Source organism: Anopheles coustani, chromosome 2, assembly GCF_943734705.1.
Source record: "Anopheles coustani chromosome 2, idAnoCousDA_361_x.2, whole genome shotgun sequence".
NCBI lineage: Eukaryota > Metazoa > Arthropoda > Insecta > Diptera > Culicidae > Anopheles > Anopheles coustani.
The window spans coordinates 30,097,416-30,120,791 of NC_071289.1; the positions used below are offsets into that span (position 1 = coordinate 30,097,416).

Here is a 23,376-nt window from a genome sequence, read left to right on the forward strand (position 1 = left end):
CTGGAGCCGCTGGAGTGTGTTCTACCTGGACGGGAGCGCGAGACCAGCTGACCAGACGGAGTGTACTCCGGCGGTGTTACCGGCGGTAGGAACCAATGGGGGCTAGTCTTGGGACGAAATCGTGTCCCCTAGTTCAAACAAACGACACACTTGGCAAATTAGTTTTCCGTCTTATCAGCTCTCTTCAACCATTGAGGCAGGTGTCTCTGCCTACGGTGCGGGGCGAGAGACACTCGAAGGTGGCGGAGGGAAGGCAAGATCTTACAAAAGCTCATGCTAAAAATCGTGAAGTACACTACAACGACACTGTTCCACATACGCCAACGAAGAACCGCGCACTGCTAGCGATGGCGGTGAGCGATCTCGTGAGGTACTTTCGCTTCCACTCGAGTAGAATGGATTTGACGATGACACGCTTGTCGGAGGAAGATCCACGTTTCTTCTGGAGTGTACTCTGGATAGGTTTTTCTCTTTGTTCTACGTTGTGATACATTTCGTAATCCATTGATTTGACCACTATCACTTCTATGTCAGTTTGATTTCCCAAGGTAAGATTCTGATTCAATGATGAACTCTCATGTTGAGTAATATAATAGAACCCAGAGGCGCAATATTGAATATTGAATAATGAAAAGTTAAGAACCTATCAGCAATTGGATCACGACTCCATCGTAAATGTTCCATGTTGTAAAACTTAAATCGAATACACAATCAATGTCAACTGCTTACCTGAGCCTTTTAGTTAAACAGTACACTCGCTAAAGCAGAACTTGGTCCACAAAACTATTGCATCCTGAGCAGCAGGATGAACAGATGAGGTTTTAAAAATGGCCCTTGCGCGGACAGGTGCAAAAACGGGAAACCACTCGAACTCTCGGTTTCGGGACGAAACCGTCCCGTAGAACGATACGTGCGCGACTGAACGAGGCCAGCTTAGCCGTATGTCATTACCTTCGCTGGCCAAGAACTCAAAAGCCTAATCAAACAAGCCACTGCAGGGGCGGGTCGGTCCGGCGGGCTGTCGGTGCCACGCGAGGCGTCTTACGCTGACGTCGCGTCGTCACAACACCTTCTTCGGACCGATGGTGGAATCAGTTTTTCGTATTATCATTTTAATTAAGTGGCAACCGTTGTCATTGACACACACTTCTTCCAGGTTTAGCCTCGCATGAATCGTCCTGGGGATAAAATGAGCCGAAACGACACTCCGCTGCTATGCTCCTATATGCCGAATAGGGTCCAATATTCTTGGGGCCAGTTTTTGGGGTGTAAAGATGAGTTTTAGAATGAAAGATAGGGAAGTGCTGTAGAGGGAACTACGATCGAGCGGAGGTGGCGTTATCAGGGAAATGAACAAATTGTGGGTGATAAACAGCTATCTGGCGACACGAGATGAGGCTGATATAAAAATTAAAAAAACTTGTGTAGATCAGCAGCCATCAGATTGTACGTTCTCGAGGTTTGCCGAGGAGGGGGTAGCGATACGGCGAGGGGGATGGCCACTGGAATTTTATATAATTATTACGCCCAATAAGATATACGTCACTGGCGTGTGATTTCATCCAAAATTGCACAATAAACTGTGGTAAGTTTAAGTTTGAAGACAACAGGTGATAAGAATAAAACGAGTTATTCGAATGTAGACACGCTCTCAAACACTTTCAATTATAACTACTAGATAAACTATTTTTAAAGTAATTTCAAACATTGAACCTATTCCGCAATAACCTTAAGAAAAAAACTCTCAACTCTCCCAAATAAATAACAAATGTAGTACGATAGAAATCCGCAAAAAGGTTATGGCAACGGTGAAATTCAAATAAAAATCGCTCGTCTCGCTGAAAACCCCTACTTTTGAGTTGATGGAATCAAATTCAAATATAAAAAACATGTTCTTGTAACCTGCGTTGTGCCTATCTTTTTAACTAATCCCTGTCACAATTGTTGTTTAATTGTGCTAAAACATAATTCACCCATTTTCCACAAAAGCATATTTTGGGACAAATGCATGCAAGATGTTTATTTTCTGAAGTATCTCAAATTACAGTTTGCCAGCCCCTGCTTCCGAAAACTCAACAAGCGCACTCTAGTAGTCACTTTTCTAACTAACAGGACATATTTAAAGCAATTCAAATAAATACCGTTTCCAGTGTTGAAATCTTTCAGATTTTACGTTAAATTTTAACGAATTAAGAAATTTGCAAATTACAAAAAATCTTACCAAATTTTTAATCGTTACACTTTACTTAAATTACCATTTTTAGCTCGTGATATTTAGCGGTAGAAATAAATACTACATTAACAGATGTTTTCATGGTACAACACACGTATTACTACCCTCTCTTTTACACTTTGTTTTATCTAGTAAAACAAGACGTAAAATTACACATTACTTACTGTTATGTACATTTATAATATTTTGTATGTTTGTCCTTTAGAGGTGTCGTTCACCCAGCGATTCGCACCAACCTGCAGCTCTTCAGCGACGATGCACTCTCTCTTTGACACTGATCCGTTTTTGTTTTAACCTAGATTATGCGCGATTGGATGCGGTGTGTAGCATCACTCTGAATCAGGACTTTAATTGATGGATTTCACGAGCCATCCGGGACGTTAGCATCCTGGCTGAAGATTTTGAGATCGTTTCTTGCCTCGGTGCGTAAACGATCCGGATGTGTGTTCGTTTGTTTCTTTGTTTGTTTGTTGGGGGTGAGCAATAAGGGATGATTGTGTATGTTTCGGATGTACCGCTGCTATGGGCACATTTGCACATTCGTTTACTTATGATTAAAGTTATCTAAACCATCGAAAAAAAGCAGTCACGAAAGACATGGGGTTTCTCGGGGGGGTACATAGGGAAGAACACCACACATCTTATTTAGCTTAATGAAGCGGTTATATGATTTTGAGGGTTCATTAACCCAAAAATCATATCGAACAATGTCCATTCTATTACAATAGGAATAAAAAGAAGATTCCTCATAGAACTTGTTTGGTACAATCAAGAACGAACGTATATCGTTTTATAAGGCGAAAACTAGTTTACCATGTTGGGGTTTGGTAAAAGAAAATGAATCATGTATATTCAAAGGGCTTCTCCAATGGTTAACCAACAAAATTAGTTGTTAATATTGGATGAAAGCAAATAGTTGTAATTCCACTTTTTTGCAACATTCCGATGTCCGCTTTTTATCAGTACGTCTAGTTAAAACCAAGTGTTCCATATGTGGTTTAGTAATTGTAGAAGTAGTAGGTGGAAATCGCCGGGAATATTAGGGCCATTGCGACACAAATGATGATAATTTTTCCCTAGTGATTCTTCCCGGAAGCTGTATGAAACCAGGGAGCCCAGCATCGTTCCACAATCTAGCAAAATTTCCAGCGGTGGCCACACTCATTGCACATGACGAACGTGGTCATCGGTTCATCAGCGCTTCGCGTCTGCAGCTGGTTGTAAGTGCAGTTGCGCTTCTTGCACTTACCGCACTTGAGCAGATCCGTCTTGGTACCCTGCACCATGGCGAGCTGCGCGTCGTTGATCGCCTCCTTCACGAACCGATCACGCAAATGCTTCATCTCGTCGCTCGCCATCTCCTCCGAGGTCATCTTGGCCAGCCGTTGGGCCGTGATAGCCCCGCTGACAAAGTTCGCCCGCAGGCTAGGATTCTTCGGATCCTTCAGGTTGGCAACGCGCGACCGGACACGGTTTTTGTACCGCATGTCGGTGTTTTTGAACTCGACAAAGATTGCCTCCTCCAGCTCCTCGCCCAGCTCCTCCGGTGTCTGGCAGCCCTCGGGCGGCTCCCCGTCAACGCGCAGCGCGTTCGCCAGCATCTCCCGACACTTCAATCGGACAGCATCGGTCGTGTTGCTCGACTGCATCGACATGCTGCTGGCGGGTGGAGCTTTCGATTTGCTTTCTTTCTCCCGATCGGAGTCCTTCTTGTTGCCGGCTCCTCCACCGCCTCCGCTGGCATTTTTCTCGCCCATAACGCCACCATCACGACCGCCGCTGCCCGCGTTGCTACCGTCGGACGATTTACTGCTCGACTTGCTGGAGGATTTACTGGACGATTTCGAATCCTTCGATCCGTCCTTCGAAGGAGGAGTCCCGGCAAGGAAACGTTTCCAGCTTTTGATGAGCGATTTGGCCAGGCTAATCACCTCATCGTCTTTACTGCACTTGCGCAGCTCGTTCACTGTCATGCCGATGCGCGTCTTGGTCAGAATGTCCAGATCGATGTTCAGTCGTTGCAGCTCCCGGAGAAGATCGAGTGCTTGCTCTTGACCCTAAAAGAATAAGTAAAACATTCGTTTCATTTTGTACATCGGAAAACCCCGTATCCACTTATTTAACTAATTCAAAACAAATCAAGTTGATTTGGAAACCCACGAGACATTTGTAGCATGCTGTGCACATTTGTTTGTTTTGTTTTGCATGCTCCGTCAAACCGGTCGTAGCCAGCGACTGGGTATGTCATGGACTGGCGCGCTTTTTCCATGCGCCACGATATGTCTCAAGAAGGCATGATTTCAAAGCAAAAATTACACTTTATTCTTTACGCATCTCAGCATCACTTTGCGGAAGTGATCTGCGCACGCACCGGCCAAAGGCTGTTTTTCTCATTTTCTTTTCACTCAGCAGTTCGTGCAAAACACCTCTCTCACACACATACGCTAAACAGCACCAACATGCTGCCTTTCCACCAGAAGTACCGCCGCAATATACCTATTTGACAAAGGTTACGCAAATCTGCCACAATCTTCAAGCATCAAACGAACGACGCCCAAAAGCATAAATATAGGGGGAGTCTTGTTTTGGAGGAAAAACATGACTAAAGGAAAAGCGCTGGTAAAATATTGACAACGGGGGGAACGACAATGAATGCGCGAATGTTTGTTTTTTCTTCCACAATGTAGCTTCAGGTGTGCATACGGGACTTATGGGACGTAAAAAGGGGCAAATAAAAACATCTTCCTTCGTTTTGCCATGCGATGCGGAACGAACTGGGGAAAAGCAGTAGGATACTCCGCAACGGAAGCGGACCAATAAAAACACAAACAAAACACGAACGGTTAGAAGACGACGCCGGTAGTATCGCCCCGGACTATCTTCGATCATCTCGGGTGGAAGAAAAACATTTCGCACCGTCCGCAACTACCGGGCGGGAAATGAGATGCAAGCATCATCAACATAATTACGGTTTTCATCGCTCAGCGAGTAATAACGCACGCTTTTGCTCCCGAGGGTCCCGAGGGCCTTTGCCTAGCTTCTGCTTACTAGCGGGCGTTATCGTTTACCCCTCGGTAGCTACGCACATTTTTTTTCAGCACAAACAGAAGAAATAAAAACCATCACACCCGGTCTTACCGATCCATCCGAGAGCGAGGTCATTTTCCCGAGCTTTTTCTGGATTCTAAACACCTCCTCCTCGACGTTCATCTTTGCTGGTTTCGGCCGGGATGGCTTTTTCGTCGGCAGCAGTGTTTGTAGTTTTCCTTCTTCCTAGAATGGAGTTTTGCTGGGATCTGGACGGCCGCTGCAGCAGGGTGCGCGTTCTTTTTCTGTGCTAGCTCTGTTTTAGCTAACAAACCGCTAGCAGTGTAAAATGTACGCCTGTTTTCGTAACCCTACGACGAACGGAGTCAGCGGAACGGAGCTACACTATTGGTTGAACGTGTTTTATTTTAGCGTAAGAAATGCGCGGCAGTCGATTTGAGGGCCCGAAAAAATGATGGACGTCGCTGTCTGCGCGGAAAAAGGCAACTAAAAGCAGTCAAGAGTAGTGTTGGTAGAATCGAGATTTGGAAGATTTGAAGATTCGATCCCTTGACGGATTCCAAAGATTTGAATCCCATCTGACGGATTTCAATGATTCGAATCCCATCTGACGGATTCTAAAAATTTGTTTAGATTGGGATTCAAATCAGATTTGATTTGTTTGGGATTCGTATCAGATTGGATTCGTTTAGGACTCGATTTGATTCGGTTCTGACTTGATCCTAATCTATTTGAGTTTGATATCACTCAATCAAGGTGAGTTGAATTAGTCACGTAACTAGTAGATCTAAAGACAATGTGATTGATTTCAGTTTACTCGACTCGGGCGCTGGTTAGAATGGATTGGACATAGATAAAGGTTTTTGCACGATTTAGCACCGATACAAATACAGAGTGAAAATTATTCAGACCAGCACCTGATTTACATTTTTACCGGATTTTGAATAAAACTTATCAGTTGTGATTTGATAGGGATTCAGATTAGGATAAACGATTCTCAGACCGACACTGAATGGTTTATACCGTATCACGACTGTTTGATGGGTAGGGATTCGTATTTAAGGATCCGGATCTCCAAATGGATTTGAATCAAAAGATTTGAATCCCCATCAGGGATCGATTTTCCCAACACTAGTCGAGATTTCCGACCAAGGTGAATACAATATGGGGATGGCGTCGTCAAAAATGACAACTTCAGTACGTACGTTTAAAACGACGGATTCAAAGCTGCTTTGTGTCGTATTTTTAAAATAGTCGTTAGTGCATTTCAAGATGTTTGTTTCATGTCTAGGACACTGGAATAGATTAAAAACAATATATTTCATCAGATATTAGGCATTTTTATTTTGTTCGCTTTGACAGCATCATCAGTTTGTACAACATACACGTACTTGTGCTACATCGAATAACTTTGGAGTGGTTTTCAAACATCTCCGTGTTTAGTATATCGTTTTCTTTTCTTTTTCGCTTGCGCATGCACTAGCTTTGCTAACGTATTACAGAGTTTGATTATAATTTTGCGCGTAAGACCAAAAATATATATGTATACATGGAGAGCTTTCCGCAACAGTTTCATCTACAGTTTAGGTTTGTGTTTCAACTTTCATACTGTGTGGTGATTAGGTGTGTCAATTTCAATATTAAATAGTAGCAAACACTGCTCTCAAGAGCTTCTAAATATTTTCTTGTTTGGTTCATAATGTCCACGCTTTCAGATCTCGTCCGATCCGAATCTCAGGTCATGGTTACTTCAGGTAGGACAGAGGAAATCGTGCCATCGTTGGAAACCATTTTGTCTGGGTTTTACGTGATCGATCACACCAGGGAGCCACATAGGACCTTAGATAGACACATACAGATCGGGTTTGTCTGTAGAACTGCTACAAATTAAAACTGGGCCCTTTTATTCGGTCGTCCAGCATGAGCTTGGACAAGCTGGCAAGCTGCAAAGCGCTCGGAAGTCTAGCCATCATCCTCCCACAAGATCAAGCGCAGCATGTGCCCTAGGTAAAGGTTTGATAGTAATAAAAATACTGTAAGCCAAACTAACTAAACTGAATATCATTTTTCTAACACTTTCCAAGAGCATGCCTCTTTGAAGCCATTATCTAACACAAATGCTTAATGACTAGAGTTACAAAGTTTAATTGAAAGTTTTTGGTTAAAACGCACAATGAACACAGCTACAGAAACGAAGTCGTACAACGAGTACATAAGTTCGTTCCCGCAAAGAGACACACAAGACCCTACAGACGATAGAAGACAAATCTATCCAAAACCGAAACGGAAAACCTAACTTTACCCTTCTGAACTTAAGCATGTGTTGTGAGCTCCACCGTTTCCATGAACCGCAGCGAAGCTTTAATTTGTGATTTTACTCTCCCTCCCTCATTGAGACACCTGAAGCTCGGTGGGTGCAATGTTTAATCGCGACGCAGTTTCTTCATTTCCCACGCCGTCTGCATTGACCAGATGCTTAGCGGGCGCATGTACCCAATCGCTCGATAATGCCGCTCAGCGTACACCGCCTCCGGTGTTTCAAAGTTCATGCCGATCCGCTCCGAAAGCGCCCGGTAGAGGCCTCCGGCCGTCTGGAATGCTTCCTCGAACATGCCCTCGTGGATCATGGTTGAGGCGAGCGCGTACGTCACTCCGGTCCACACTTCCTCCCCCTGGATGGTGGACGAATCGGGACGACCGTCCTTGTTCGGTTGGCCGCTCGGCACGTACCCGTTAACGGCACCCAGGTTGCCGCCACAGAACCGCATCACGTTGTTATCGTAGATGGTACGCATGGCAAGCCGTACGTTTTCCTTCGGGAACACATCGCAATCGAAACCGCAGGATCGCAAATACCAGTGGCCGCATAGTTGATCCGACATGATACTATTTTTCGAACCGCTGGCCGCATCGAACTTGTAGTACGACCCATTCCAAAGCTTCTCCTCGAACGATGCCTTGCCACGTTCTAGAAGTGTTTGGTAGCGGGCACTATCGTCGGCCTGATCGAGCAGGCTTGCCATCGTCGTCATGCAGTGGAGACTGGCCAGCCAGAGCCCTCCACAGTACGCACTCGGCCCATCCATCACCCACGTGTCGTACGTTTGATCCGGCGATTTACTATTCTCGATCAACCCATCGCCGTCCTTGTCCCACTCGAGCGAGCGCTCCAGGACGAGCTTACACGACGGATACATCGCCTTCAGGTAGGTCATGGCGTCCATCAGGTACACCTTGCCGTTCGTCTCGTTGATGTACATCGAGGCCGACTTACGGTTGGCCGCTTTCATAGCCTCGGTTGGCTTGTTGCGGTTATCCTGGATGTACGTGTCGTACATGCTCTCCTTGTCGATGAACTCGATCGAGCTGAACTTGCTGGCGTTCTCCGCGTTCAGCTGGGCGTAGTGGTTGAGCGTATAATAGTCCCGGTACACCTGCAGGATGAACTTGATGTTCAGATCACGCCATTCGGACACATCGTGGATTGGGTAGGCATTGATCAAATCGAATGGTTCTTCCGCTAAGCAAGCAGACCGGGAAAAACAGAACAAAATTGAGTACGACAGGAAATAAAGGGCATCAAACACACGCGTTTACCAGGATCACCGAGATCGTGTGGGACCGAGTTTTTGATCTTTCGTGGAATCACCTTCCCATCGTACAGATGCTTTCTTCCCTCGGTTATTTCGCGCTCTATAGTGTCCTTGTAGTCGTACTGAATGCTCACCTAAAATGGAGTTAAACGGTGCTTAAGAAAATCTGGTTACCTCCAACACGCTCCTTTCGATTCCTTACTTGTAGATTAGGCCATAAGCTCGCGAGTGCGTGCGAAGCATAAAAGTGCACATCGTACGTGCTGTACATCCGATACTCGTGACCTTCCAGGTAGGAGTAACGACCGTACGCCAACCGGGGATCATCGTACGGCAGATCGGACCCATCTTCCATCGTAAACCACACGCTACCACCGTCCGCGATGAAGTACAGCTCGTTGAAGATCGCACTCTTGTACCAATCGGGAAGATCACTGGAAGGAAAAGATATTTGTTAAAATAGTGCCCCCGTTTGTCGGATGTCTTTTTCCTGCTCTTACGCATCATCCAGAATAGGCCGTTGCCATTCGTCGATCAGTCGCTCCCACTTGGCGTAGTTGCTGAGCGCGTAGTCCGATATCACCGGCCCAGCATCGCCACTCTTGCCAAAGTACTTCGTGTAGTAGCGATGGTACTCTTTGCCCCGCTTCTGGAAGTGCACCTTCGGCATGTCCCAAGCGAGCGCAAACTCCAGCTCGGACGTAGTGCCCGGTTGCAGCAGGATCTGTCCGCTTACCGCAACGGCCACATCTTTCGCTGCGGGAAACACACGAAGAAAAAACCAGAGAACGGAAACGATCAATCGTCGATCAGGCCCGGGGGTTCTTCACAACCGATCGATTCTTACTCTTCAGCGTCTCATCGTTGCACTGCTCCGTCAGATAGCCGTGCTCCTTCAGGTCGTTCCACAGCTTCTCCCCGTTGCCGGCCGGATCGAACCGCTCGCACCGGGTCAGATTGATCTCGGACGAGCCGCGGCAGCTCAGACAGTACGTGCACTGCATATCGGCGATCGTCTGCCGGATCGAGACGCCCCGAGCCTGGCCCTGCGTGAACGCGCTCGTCTCGCTGGCCCCCTCGGCGTCCTGCTTCTTCGTGCCGGTGCCATTCTTGAACGTGAACGTCAGCGTCACCTGGCGATCCTTGTCGCACACGTTCTCGACCGTCCACACGAACACGGCGCACGGCAGCGAGCTCTCCTTGTAGTCGTGCGGAATGATCGGCGAAATCTGACGCTGCACCAGCCGCACCCCGTACTCGCTCAGGTCGTACTCGGACCAGGCGCGCGGGTACAGCGCCGTGTAGCTGCACTTCGACGCATCCAGCGCACTCTCCCAGCTGCCGAGGGGACTCTTGGGCCGGCTGCAACGACGCGTTTTGGTAGAACGGTTCGAGGGAGCATGATCGTTAGTGGTTCGGTAGCTGCGTGTGTTCGAATGCAATTTCGTCCAGCGCCACGTGCATGTGCATTTTGGTTTTATGCGTGTTTAGAAGCGGGTGAGTGTTTGAAACAGTGCAGCGTGAGTTAGTTAAAAGCGGCATGAAAAAAAGCGATGAAACGATTTGTGGTACATGAATCAGTAAAGAAGATAATGCAAGTACTTTAAACCATGAAAAGACATAAAAGTATGATTTGTGTAAGAGCTAAATATAATTTAAAGTGAAGGACATTTAACATGAAGTAACTACAAAAATACTTCCAGAGGAACAAAGATCTCAAACAAAATTGATAAATGATTTATAATGACCGTTGAACTTGTTTTGTGAACCATTTCTGCTTTATATACATTTTCTGATGTAGTACACACATTAGTTAAGTATCATTCTTATCCCTGCTTGTTGTACAATCAATTCATTCGCTCCCAGCACAACTTTCCATTTCGAAGTTATCTCTACTTAAGTTCCAACCAGGTTTAAATTCTATGTTTGCAGAAATAGGTGCAGAACTATAACATTAAGGCTTATGCTGGCGTATAACACTACCCGCTTTTTTCACAATTAATCAAAAAGGTCCATTCAGCGAAAATACAGTAATTTGAACTAGTCAAATATATTCAGCGACACCTTTTATATTCCATTATGGATGTAGCTGTTTACTAGGGACTTTTAAAACTTATCGATTGCTTATTTCAAATATTCCTGATTTATAAATAAAACACTACAAAATAACCCAACTGTTTGGATAGAAAAGAACAATTCAATTTAAATCAATATGTTTGGTATGAGAGAATTTTTTTGTTCGAAGACAAATGAAGCTATTATTAAATTTGTGGCCACGGTGTACAAATATCACACTGTGACACAATGTTCATTTAGAATGTGCGTTCTACAATATTGATTTTCCTATAAATGATTCAATGCGCACCACATTCTTCCACTCTTGGACATGCACTCAACTTCATTTCAAATCATGCTCCGTTGGTCTGTTGAAATAACAAAATAAAGCACTGTTTACAAATTTCGCATTCATTTTCCACATACCCCACACGCAGGCCACATTCACGCACGCACGGAAAACACTTGTTTTGAGATGGCGTAGCCGGCCCTGGCCGTTACGGTTTCAAGTGGCTGGTTTTGCTAATATTGGCACACCAGCCGTGTTCTACCAGCTCTCGTGCACTCCAGATGAAAGACATCTCAATGACTAAATGGATCTCCAACGCCAGGGATTGCGTTCGCGTTGTATCAGAGTTCTCGGCAAGGGGTTCGGTGGAAAACCGCACCCTGCCGTTGATGCGTACGTGTGGTTTGGCGCTCGGATGCGTTACAAGGCTGAAGTGGAGGGCTCAACTTTTGATCGTTAACGCCATGCGTAATGCATACTTCGCAGAGGGTAAGTAAACGATAAAACCACCGTAAACAAAACTGCAGTTTATTTTCTTCTGCTCTTGTTTCTCAGGCGAGTGGAACAGCGTACTTGCACGTGGGGAGGCCATATCATGCAAATGGAAGGTGTGTCCCTTTGTCTTGGGTATGTAAACCAACGGAAGGTAATTCAACAATGGGCTCATTAGCAAGATGGAATTTAAACATATAGACGATAGAATTACAGACTATATTTTGAAGAAAGCCCACACAATCTCAACAGATCAGAAGGAAAGGGAAAAATAAAACACTAATGGCCCTTGTTTCGTCTAGCTAATGCTGCTCGTTTCCTCAGCAAGGCACTTAATTCTCATAGCACTTTTCTTCTGCTACTACTCAAGTTACTATTTGAAAAATAAATAAATTAATATGTTTTGGGAATTATATTTAGTACGTCTCGGCAATACTTGTGGTGCAATAGTTTTTACTGCTGGCTATTATGTTATTTTCATATGATTTTCATGCTTTATTTCCTGATTTGACAAATGAATGATTTCCCTTTCATTCGCTAGCTAGGCTAGATCGTGTGATTTTTCCATATGTATTATGCATTGTTTCATTCCTGAACCCAGGACAAACTTGGTTGAAACTTTAAAAAACATGAAACTCAAAACTAAAGATGGCTTATAAACTTAAGGATATAGTGTTCTTTACAGAAAAGAGAAATTAAACAAATGAAGGAGAAACTGCTCAAGCATCTCCTCACATCAAAACATCGACCTGTAGTTGGGAGGATTGATATTATTCATAATTCAAAATGGAAAAGTTTGTAAAATGAAATTGAAAGTGGAAAAAACTGAACGAGTTCAAGTAAAAAAATAACTCAGTAGCATTTATTGAGTAACACATACAAAAACGACATAGACCAAATATGAAAAATGTAGGGAAAAGCAATAAAATAGACAGACCTCTAGTGTATCTATTGAATGCAACCTAAAATTTACAGATATTGTTGACTTTACGAACTCATATCATTTTTAGATTTACGTCCAGTTTTGAACGCAGCTGACCATAAAAAATCTGCAAAGCTACTCAAATCGAGCAGAACAAACTTGTGTATCGAATGTCATATGTTTCAGTGGCTGAACAGGAGAACCCTTTTTCGCATCTTCTTTTTCGCACATCATAAAAATGAAATTTAATCTGACCGGCCGACCCCTTCCTTCGCCTATGCCTTCCTTCGAAACCCTCCATCGGTCGGAAGGATGCATCGCGTTGTGTTGTCTGACGGCGATGAGATCACAGACATGTTAAATCAACAAACGTAGTGTGGACGTTAAAGGCTGCGACCAGGGAGTTTCAGTTTCAGCACGTGTGCGCACCTCCCTTTCCAGAGTGGTTCAGTTTTCAATCGGCCCCACAGGTGGCAGAGACAGCCGTCGAAGGCGTGGAGTTCCGGCGTGTTGCTGGCAGAACGGAACAGAACGGTTCCGGACCACCACCAGAGAGACAACGACGAGGCCAAGGGGGGGTTTTGTGTGATCCCACCCACGAACCGGGGCGTAATGCACTTTAAAGCCGTTACGTTATTTATGAACCAACAGAGCCGCCCGACCGATTGGAGTCATCGACAACAATAGCTGCAGACCGGGGTCCCGAAAGGATGGTGGCCACGTACCTCCCAGACGGTGGAATCGATTTTCTTACGCCAACACACATACGTGCGCTCACAATAGCAATGGGTAGAACAATGGGTTGGCCGGAACTTGGCATCATCACGGGGCCCTCCGGGCATCCTTGCTTCCTTCGGCACAGGTTAGGGCCATAATTTTCTTCGGCGTACATGTTTTTCTCTCCACACTCTTTTTTGTCGCTTTCAATCGGCCACGGCACGCGGTCTGGTTTAGTTGCCTCATTTTTTCCGTTTGAGGTTTTTCATTTTTCGACGAAACCTTTTGTGCTTTCCAGCAAGAAACCGGTGAGACCTCGTTTACTCCTTCGGTGAAGTCAGGAACGACTTGGTGCACCGTGAAGTTACCTCCGATGGTGACACAATGGAGCCACAAGCTTGCATTTGTAAGCGAGCCTCTGGAAATAGCGGAAGAAACGGGAGAAAAGGGCTTCTCAGCTGCTGCCGCCGCCAGCAGTTCTGCACGCAATGCTAAGCGTTTGCTATGGTTTAACTCGTTGGCGGAAAGGGAAAACGGGTGGAGTTGGGTAGGAATACGAAATGAAAAACTCACAACGATTCATTATGTCCCGTTCGGGACCGAAGGAGGGTGAAAAATCCTCGCTAAGGCTAACGAAAACCCACACCACCGTTGCTGGCCGCTAACCTCTGCCTTCTTTCCGGAAGGAAGTCGAATCCGCGCGGCAGCATTCGCATTCTGTCCCAGTTTACCAACTGCATTTCATTGCACCAGCGGCGTCCATAGAGTCCCAACACGTCGATAAAGTGAACGGATTTTTTTATTCAATTAAATACTCGCCAACACTTTTCCTATCAACCATGGCGCTTTCTATCACAAGGCCGGGTGAAAAGGTTTCCAAAGAGAAAGCAAACATGAGGGGAGGGGGGGGGGGGGGGGGGAGCAAAGAACAAACGGGATTAAATGAGTGCATGTGTTTGGATTTTTCAGTCCCACCGCTTCCCTGCTTTCCGTAGAATTTTGCCATCGGCGATGCAGCAGGGATGCAGCTGATCCTTTTGGAAGCCATTGAATGTGGTGTTGACTGAATCCGCCGAGGGAGGCAAACTGCAAAAACCACTTCATTCCATTTTACACTCCAGTTGAACGATGAATTTTTTCCCCACTCAAAGCCTCGCTGGAGTGTTTGTATGGATGCATTTTACGTTTTGAAGGTGCACGAATGCACCGGGGTACATTTGAGATTTAAAGAGTTCTTTTGCTACGACAATGTTTGGCATTGGATGTGAATTTTAAAACCTTTGTTGGATATGAATTTTATCAAATGTATTCATATTCATAACGTATAAAAGTACCTTATCTATGAATTTTAAATCACCTTTCAAATTGTTTGTTTTATGCTGTACATCCCTCAAATTTAATATTCATATTTCCTCTATTTGACAGAAAACAGTAAAGTTAAATAATTTTTATTACACACGGTTTAACATCAATTCAAATACGATTTCACCATGGTAAACGCATTAAAACAGCATCTGTGTTCCTCGCATAACATTAAGATTGATAGATTTGCACAATTTAAAAAAAAAACATTTCAACAAAAAGGAAGCCAACTAAAAGCAACATGAGGCAATATTACTGATACTCAACAGGATTTACATAATTATTTTATTCCAATTGAGAATCTTCGACCAGGGAAAATTAAGAAAACTCTACATGAAAATTATTCTTTTGTAACATAAAATGTATGTCAATTAATGAAGCAGCTGCGTAGACAACTATTTCAATATTTAAAATGCGTAAGCATGACTATATGATATCATAAATTCATTTACAGGCTCTTCATCGATTGCGTTAGTTGAAAAATAAAGTTTAGAAAATTTATGTTTTGTTTAGACCTAAAACTTATACTTTTCTACTACGTATTTTTGAATTTGTATCTACAATTTAACAAACAAAGATACCTAATCCAATGAATCTTAAATAACTTTGCTCTGCTTGCCTTCACTCAGTTGAAAGATCAATATCACAAATAGTTGTATTTTGATGGACAAATTGCTTCTCTGTATCCATATCGCTTTCACTCCACTATGTCGACTCAGAAAAAAATGTATACATGAGCATCGTACGACAAACAAATGCTCGGTGCTGGAAATAGATCCCCCCTGGCCGGATAGATCCAGCCTGCGACAGTCTGTGACAGTTTTCCAATAATTTTCGAATCACAGAGATGTCAAAACATCTCCCGGTCGCAGTCGCGTCGCAAAAACTTCCAGACAGGACCACAGCATTCCCCCCTTCCGAACGGGTTTTGTTTTGATTGCTGATAGAACGCTTCCCTTGTTTGGAGGCGTTTGTTTTCCCCGACGTTTATCTTTCTCTTCCTCCCGGGCCGGTGATTGGGGCCAGCGCTTGGCGCTCGGACAGCAAGATTGCCTTCACCGACGGTGGTCTGTTTCCGTTTGGTGTGTGTGCTGTGGTGTTCGGAAAAAAGCTGGCCAACAGGCCTGCCTACCCGTGTACGATGCTTGTGTGTGCCGGTCCCGGCCTCCGGACGTTCGCAGGATCGAAACGTCAATACGAAGAGGCAAGTGCACTAGCGAACGTTAAGTGTTTTTACACATCCCTTTTTTCCTTCCCATGCGTTGTAGCTACACAACGCCGTACGCTTTCCCAACGGATGGTGTGGCCACTTGCCAGCAACTCGGGACTCCGGTTCGCTGCTAAAGGATATTCAATTAGCCTGCGAGTAAACCCGGTAAAAACACGCCTCTCTCCATCAACCGGAAGACGAGGATTGCTGACGAGGAACCTCGGTGTATGTGTGTGTGTGTGCGAGCGAGTATTTTTCGCCGCCGAAAGTCGTCATCGCAGTCGCCGGTGGGCCCTGCTTCCGGTCGCTGCAGGCGACGTTGATTTTCTGGGCCTTCTAAACGACCGCAGGCAAATTGCTTGGCGAGAGAGGTTCATTGGCCAGGATGGCTCCAGGCGGGAGAACCTCAACCGTGAACACGGAACGAAACGAATTTATATTCAACGCCCCAAAAACATCATAAAAAGGCGTCGTTCTCGGTGTTGGGGCGTAGTTTTTGTCGCGCACGAAGGATATCAAGATTTTTGGGATTTGGAGTTATATTTTGTGCCATATTGTGAGTAATTTATGTTGGTGTGTGCTTATTTCCATCATGTTATCATTCATGGTATGACTGTAATTCTAATGTCTCCTATCTACATCGAATGTGGCATGTTTAAATAATTATACCATGTTTAATAGTCCATAAACTAGGCAAGTTAGTAAAATTTAGGCTAGGCAAGTTTAAAATTAATCAAATTAGTGAGATAAAAAAAAGTTAAACGTTTTAAAACAAATAGTTTTATGTGTAAAAGTAATGAGGTTCACCATTATATATTTTGCAAACATTTACTTATATCTTGCGATATTTCGATTTATTCCTAATTTTATTTGAACAAATCCATTACGCAATATAAGACTACAATGTTCTACATTATTACCATACTCATAAAAGTCTTTTATTTTTGCATACTCCTATCAATCCGTCACAACAGCATTATATGACGAACGATGGAAGGCATGCAATCAAACATATTTACAACCACAACCTCTCTCGCACCACCCTCCCTTCAGTTGCTTCGCCAGGAGCAATCCTTTGGGTGGACCCACCCCTTCCATGCCACTAGCCAACTAAAACATCAACACAACCCCACCTACAAGCCCTCGACGACGGCAAAGGACGATGAAACATGCGTAGGAAGAAGCGAGGCGAAGCGAGAATGGAGCCGAACATGACGCTAATGGACGCGCATCGGCGCCACAAACAAGTGCAGGCACAGACACAAACATACACACTCACCTGTAGGTCGACAGCAGACTGTGGAATATGGTGGCGCCAGCCTCGTCCTTAATGGTCACGATGAACTGATTGGCGTGCACGGTGTTGTACTCGTACAGCCCGGGCCGGAGCTGGAAGCGGCAGAATTCGCCGGCGAACCCGCGCCCGATCGTGCCGGCCCCGATGCCCCCGAGTGGGGCTCCGTAGATCTGCTTGCCGTTCTCCATGTACCAGTAGTCCATCAGCACCTGGCGGCCCTCCCGGGACACCTTCCAATAGTAAGGGATGTATCTGTAAGGGAGGAGAGGAAAACAACGGGGGTTGAGGTATTAGAGATGCTGCGAATTCAATGGGGCTTGATCACTTCCAGCATTATCCAATAAATAAGGAGCGCAGTTCGGAGAAACAGTTACTTGCAAACACATGTTCTGCAGGAGGAGCTTCGGCTTTGAATTCGATAAATCGGGGTTTAAAGCACGTAAAATGTTTATATGGGCAATTATTAGTTAATGGTATGTAATAAATATGCAATATAGCATCATTAAAAATGAAGCATACAAATAGAACGTGAATCTCAACTGGGTCAACTGAATAATAATCCAACGAAATTACCTATCGAGAACATAAGTTTGAAACACAAAACAGCCTTGAACAAGTTCGTAAAAGGTAAATTAAATTTGAATTTGATATAAACCATTTAATCATCTGAAAATGTTGCCGGCATGTAAAATCAAACAAACTTCTTCGGATTGATTTATGCTAGTGATAATCACTTCAATGTGTCTGGTTTATGTAATGATTTGGATGCCGTGGAGCATGCGAGACTTTTAGCATTATACATAAAATATACGCTTTGCCGACGTAATCAATGCCTTGACAGCATTGCGCCGTGGCCTTTCGTAAATCTGTTTAAATAGTATGCCTCCAAAACAACTTTGCCGTAAACGTGTGGTCACATAACATTATGCAGCATGATAAATTTTGGGATTTTTAGTCCCAAATTGCATGAGAAACAGCTTCTTTTAATGCTCTCGTTTAGGTCAGTTCCTCCCGGCTGTAGTTGTGCCGGAATTTGAAGTCAACCTACTCATTTCTTTATGTAGAAAAAAGGAGCTTCCAAAGAAAACTTACGTAATGGATACCCTATGTTTGAGCGTTGATAAATAAGGCATATTTGAGGAGTCATTTATCTTGTATGTGCAATAGAAAAAAATGTCAAAAATGCTTTCACAAAGTGGTGAGAGGCGGACCTTACAGAAGGGTTTGGTTTACCTTCGGTTTGTATTTTGAAGCGTACGTAAGTAACTTCTTCTGCCGGCAACGATCGTCTTCGTAATATGGTGCCGCCCCTCAACCTCTCAAAAGATCAACATTTGATTTACGACGCACTGCAATCGATGCAATCCGACAAAACCGCACCGACGCCGAGCGGATGTTTACATTTATGGCCGCAATGTGCTTACACTTTCCTTCCCTTGAGGAAGATTGTTGCCTTCCATAAGCGTTCCAGAACAACCGTACGATATTGTGGCAATTTTCTCCCCGGAGCGAATCAATCTAATAACGGCAGCATTTGTGTGGCACAACGCACGATCATCTGCACCTAAATTTAGTTCGTCGATCATCAGCATCATTTTCCGTGCGCTGCGTAAGTGCTTCGCTCAGTGCATTCATTTCTCAGCATTTCTTCACAGGAGACCATGGTTTGTAAGTGGCTTATACCAAGCAGCAGTTTGCAAACATCGGAGGAAGAAGTGCAAAGAATACGGTGGTAAAATTTAAATTTGACTCGTGCCAGATGCCACAACAGACAAAAAAAAACCCCGGTGGCTAACGATATGAAATGAGTATGCTTGCTTGTGTAATCGACATTGAACGAAAATTTGACATGAAAAACGGTCAAGCTTATAAAAGAAAGGGTATAAACACTGGAAGAAATGGTGAAGAGTCTTGCCTTTGCTCGTGATGGTGGAGCGGCTGCTTTCTGGAGCGAAAAAGTGTTGCAACTTAGGTTTATAATCATGTTGCTACCTTATACTCTTTATAAATCGGATGATGCTGTGCCTTTAATAAACTATTGACAATTTCGAATTGAAAGTGTCGAATCACAACGCTTCTTATGTTGGTTACACGTAGACATGTGTTCGAACATATAAAAGAAAAAGTCAACCGAAAGTGAAAGCTATCGTTTTTCTGCGATTTTATCCATAGTGCTTGAAGAATTATATTGTAAATATGTTTTCTAAAGGGTATGCTGTTGCAGCATAGTTTTTGCTATCCTAATTTGAAATGCTACTGCACAAATTATCCAAAGCATAACAAATATAGCTTTACCTAAAAACATTCAATATTCAGTAACACTAAACAAAAAGTGTGTTCATGGCAGAGAATGTGAAAACCAATGAAAGTTAACTTTCTTCCTGCACCTCTTCCGCCCTAAAGAACCTGAAACGTCGACGAAGTAATAAAAAAATAAATTTTATCTGCGCTGATAAACAGTTCCGTGAAGCAAACCGGAAATTGATGAGAATATTTCCTATACGGCTCTCCTAATCTATCACATTTGATGCATCACATGCAGCGGCCATCAGTTTTGATGGGAAAGCTTTTCATGCCACAACGCTCATCGGTCACGTGTGCGGCTCATTGGGTCATTATCATGAACAAAAAAGAGAAACGAACCGACAAACAAGATACAGTACATCCAAGCGCAACAAAAAGGCAGACGCTTTTCTCCGATACGGAAAAGTGAACGTGAACGATTGGTTTACGAGCGAAAAAGGAACCAGAAAATGGATCTATGCATGGAATACACTCGATCACACCCGGGGTGCCATATTTACTTTCCATCGCCGTGGCTTCGGGGTTGCTGGATGCCTTGCCTGCCCCGATAAGAGTGGGTCATGTTTGATCCGGTCCCGAGAAGAAAAATAGGCAACAGCATGGAACGAACAAAATATGTCGGATACTCGCGGAAGAGCAAACCATTAGTTGATTTAATGCATAAAGGGGCAAAATATGCCCAGCAATCGTAGCGTTCTGGTTAGTGGCTTTTGGTATGAGGAAAGAAAAATGCTCAAGATAAAGTGTAGCGGAAGATAACATTCAAGCTCTAACGAAATGTATGTATGCCGTGCTATGTTACAAATATGTTACCGAGGATGTTTGGAGGATATGAAATACTTGTTTCCATTCCACAAAACAATCTGGAGAAGAACAAACGATAGATGGTACGTAATAAATCCCAATCATATGGAATGTTGAAGTTAGGCAGGAATGAACATTTCCTCCGTACGACTGTAGGACGGTCAGGTTCGGGGAAGGTATCGGTTAGGAGAAAAATCGCAGTTATTTAGAAGAAATATGTAAATCATGCGAGAGGTTTGTGCTTTGACGAAGTCAATGCACGCAATAAGGTGATAGCGAATGAAATAGTTAACTTCCTTCAAAGACCATTAAGATGAGATTACGATTATGATCGCCATTCCATCTTTATAAGCACAAGGTCATGCAATGCGTGTGTGTACCGCGTGCGCAATGTTAAAAAATTACGCATACGCAAATGGCTGGCAACAGAAGAAGAACAGTCAATCCGACAAGATAACGATAACCGGAGGGGGAGCGAGGTTGTACATCAAATCCAGCACATGCTTCGTGTCAGGGGCAATCAAACCCCGTAAAACGTGGCCCTCCCAGCAGGGGACCCGTTTTCCACGACCCAAACAGCAATGTTTGCTGCCAATAAATGACACAATTAGTTAAAGCAGCACGACGGTTCCGACGGTTTACAAATTCACCGGTACTCTCTTCTCCGGTCCGAAGCATCGGTTTCGATTCACGCAGTGCACGGCAGGGGGAAGGCCTGGCGTTGTTGTTGTTGCGTGCATGATTCCATTTCCAACCGGATTCATTCCTTTTACTTCCGGTGTCATGTCCTTTTGCGTTGCCTTCCTTCTGGACTAAGGAAAAGGGGAAAGCTTTGCGTAAATCGGTGCCAAATCGGTTTTCGAGGATGTTTATGCCATCATTTGTCCTCTTTGCATTTTCATCCAGCCTTTCCCACTGGTGCGTAAGAAAATCGATAATCTTGCTGGCGAAACAAACCAACAAACAACGGTGGACAATATACAATGCTGGGCGGCAGACGTGGGGGAGACCCTCAAGAAAAGCTACCAAGTATGAGTAGAGAAAAATGGATGAGCAAAAGAAAAACACGCAGACACTGCCGCCGGAGACTAACGAAAGCGAATGTTGGCCCTATGGAGGCTTTGTTATGGCGGGGGGATTTATCTCCCAACAGTGCCCACCCCCGACCCCGGTGATGCTACTTTTTCCGCTCCTATGTCTCAAACGGTTGACATTCAAGCGCCAGACCCTGCGGGGGTCGTTTGTGAAGGAATTCGTTCCTTCGCTGCCGTAGGATGCTTCTTTTCGTTTCTTGGAGAATGAGAGAGAGACACAAGGGCATCGAAGAAACAGAACCGAATTGACGGCAAATCTACCACGATGGATTCCCCCTTCTCACGGGGACACCATGTTCAGTGATTTATACAATGGGGATGGGTGGGAAGAGCAAGCAAGATTTCCAATTTCCGACCCCGCCGATTTCGCGATTCATCTTAGCGCTTCGTGGCAAAGCAACGCCATGACCGTGTGATGATTTCATCGACCCGCGAATTGAAGAGGGGGCATATTTTATGTAATGGCATTTTAATCTATCGCTCGTTGCAGGCGTACGATTGTAGCTGATTGTGAATTTGTGGAGGCTAGAAAAATGTAAAAAAAATTAATAAAACAACTAGCCACCGTGCGGTGGGAGGGATGGGCACACTCTTAACTGTCTCTAGCGCATTCGCTCCTGCTCTGCTTTCTTTCTCTCACCTCATGGCCAACGGGACAATCTGCAGCAGCTGACGGATCGATGGGCGCAGATTCTGGTTGCGGGTGTCCGTGAAAACATGGTTGAACTTGAGCTTTAATCCGTACTGGGGCACGGCGGCCACTTGTTGTTTAAAGTCGCCCATCGACTGTACGCTGTCCCCATCCATCTTAGCCGTGGAAAGCTTTTCTTCGACGTCACACACCAAAACACCAGCTAATGCCGGAATATGTTATCACGCACGATACCCACACGGCAAACACCTACTCTTCGTTCACCTGACCAAATGCTTTACCTAAAGCAGGTCGTTTTAGTGGACACGCAAAAAAACACGCACCAAGAAGTGGCAGTAGGCTTTGCGAAATTTGGAGCAACGTCTTCTTTGTTTGCCCACTTTCAGCTTCACTCCAATCGAGCACGCAAACGGCCACTAAACGGACGCGATACGATGGTCTACCGCCCAGACGGTGTGGGGGACAAACCGAAGAAGGGTGCGCGGTTTGTTCTGGTCAGCATAGAAATGCAACAATTTCTCTAACCTTCACCTCGCGCGGGGGCTGCACCGTTTCACACGCGCACACACAACACAGGCTGAACACCTTTCGCGTCGGAGGGGGTTGGTGGTGCTCTTCTTTTCCTACCTTTCTTCCCTCACCGAGACAGCAGACGGAACGAACGTGCAGGGAATGCGACGGCCGGGCGAAACGGGGATACCTTGTTTTTTTATGTTTTCGACTAGACGGTCTGGAAAAACGATACCACACGCGGACGCACTCGGTGAAAGACTGAACGGAAAATGTAGCGCGCGCGACAATCGCAGCGCCGTGAGAAACTGGTCTCGTTCCACGCACGGTCACCGTCGCCGGTCCCGGAACGCCACATCGTGTTTCCCCCCGGTATGGTATACCAACGAGAGTACGAGCCCTAGCTTCCGCGGCTGTCATCTTCTCGCGGAACTTGACAGCCGGCAGCGGTCTTTGACGTTTGCGTGTTTATGTGATGTGTGTGCCACTGGAGACCGTTAGTTTTTTCAATTTTATGTTCATTCGTTTCGCATAAAGTAATGCTATTATCTATGATTACTTAACAATTGTTTTATAAGTTCAGAACTGTGCATTAAAACTACAAAAGAGTACAGTAAAAGTACAAAAGAGAAATGTCGGCAGACTTCTGGCGTATCCAAACATTCAGTCTTTACTCCAAAGAATTGGGGATATTTCTCACTTTAAATAGAAAATTTCGAACACCAGTCTGCTTTTCAATGGACTTTAATAAATCAAATTTTATTTCAACTTATTTTATTTATTTATATTTTTTT

At 44.6% G+C, this 23,376-nt stretch overlaps 2 protein-coding genes across 8 annotated transcripts; both read right to left on the minus strand.

The window, feature by feature from the left end:
• Positions 1–2,205: 2,205 nt before the first annotated feature.
• Positions 2,206–5,770, minus strand: LOC131267175 (transcription elongation factor S-II). 5 transcript variants are annotated; one of them, XM_058269968.1, is made up of 3 exons: positions 5,372–5,770; positions 4,068–4,290; positions 2,206–3,956 (listed from the first exon to the last, which is right to left on the minus strand). In XM_058269968.1, the coding sequence occupies exons 1-3, from the start codon at positions 5,441–5,443 to the stop codon at positions 3,367–3,369; spliced, it is 885 nt and encodes a 294-aa protein (XP_058125951.1). In that variant the 5' UTR covers positions 5,444–5,770; the 3' UTR covers positions 2,206–3,366. The 5 variants fall into 5 exon arrangements, with proteins under 5 accessions (XP_058125951.1, XP_058125950.1, XP_058125949.1 ...); XM_058269967.1 differs by having other exon boundaries at positions 2,206–3,920; positions 4,029–4,290; XM_058269966.1 differs by having other exon boundaries at positions 2,206–3,953; positions 4,029–4,290.
• Positions 5,771–6,614: 844 nt separating this feature from the next.
• LOC131267088 (non-lysosomal glucosylceramidase) lies at positions 6,615–22,911 on the minus strand. 3 transcript variants are annotated; one of them, XM_058269850.1, is made up of 7 exons: positions 22,061–22,911; positions 17,205–17,470; positions 9,722–10,243; positions 9,375–9,630; positions 9,077–9,308; positions 8,879–9,008; positions 6,615–8,801 (listed from the first exon to the last, which is right to left on the minus strand). In XM_058269850.1, the coding sequence occupies exons 1-7, from the start codon at positions 22,225–22,227 to the stop codon at positions 7,705–7,707; spliced, it is 2,670 nt and encodes an 889-aa protein (XP_058125833.1). In that variant the 5' UTR covers positions 22,228–22,911; the 3' UTR covers positions 6,615–7,704. The 3 variants fall into 3 exon arrangements, with proteins under 3 accessions (XP_058125833.1, XP_058125832.1, XP_058125831.1); XM_058269849.1 differs by having other exon boundaries at positions 9,722–10,236; positions 17,201–17,470; XM_058269848.1 differs by having other exon boundaries at positions 9,722–10,296; positions 17,201–17,470.
• Between the last annotated feature and the right edge of the window lie 465 nt (positions 22,912–23,376).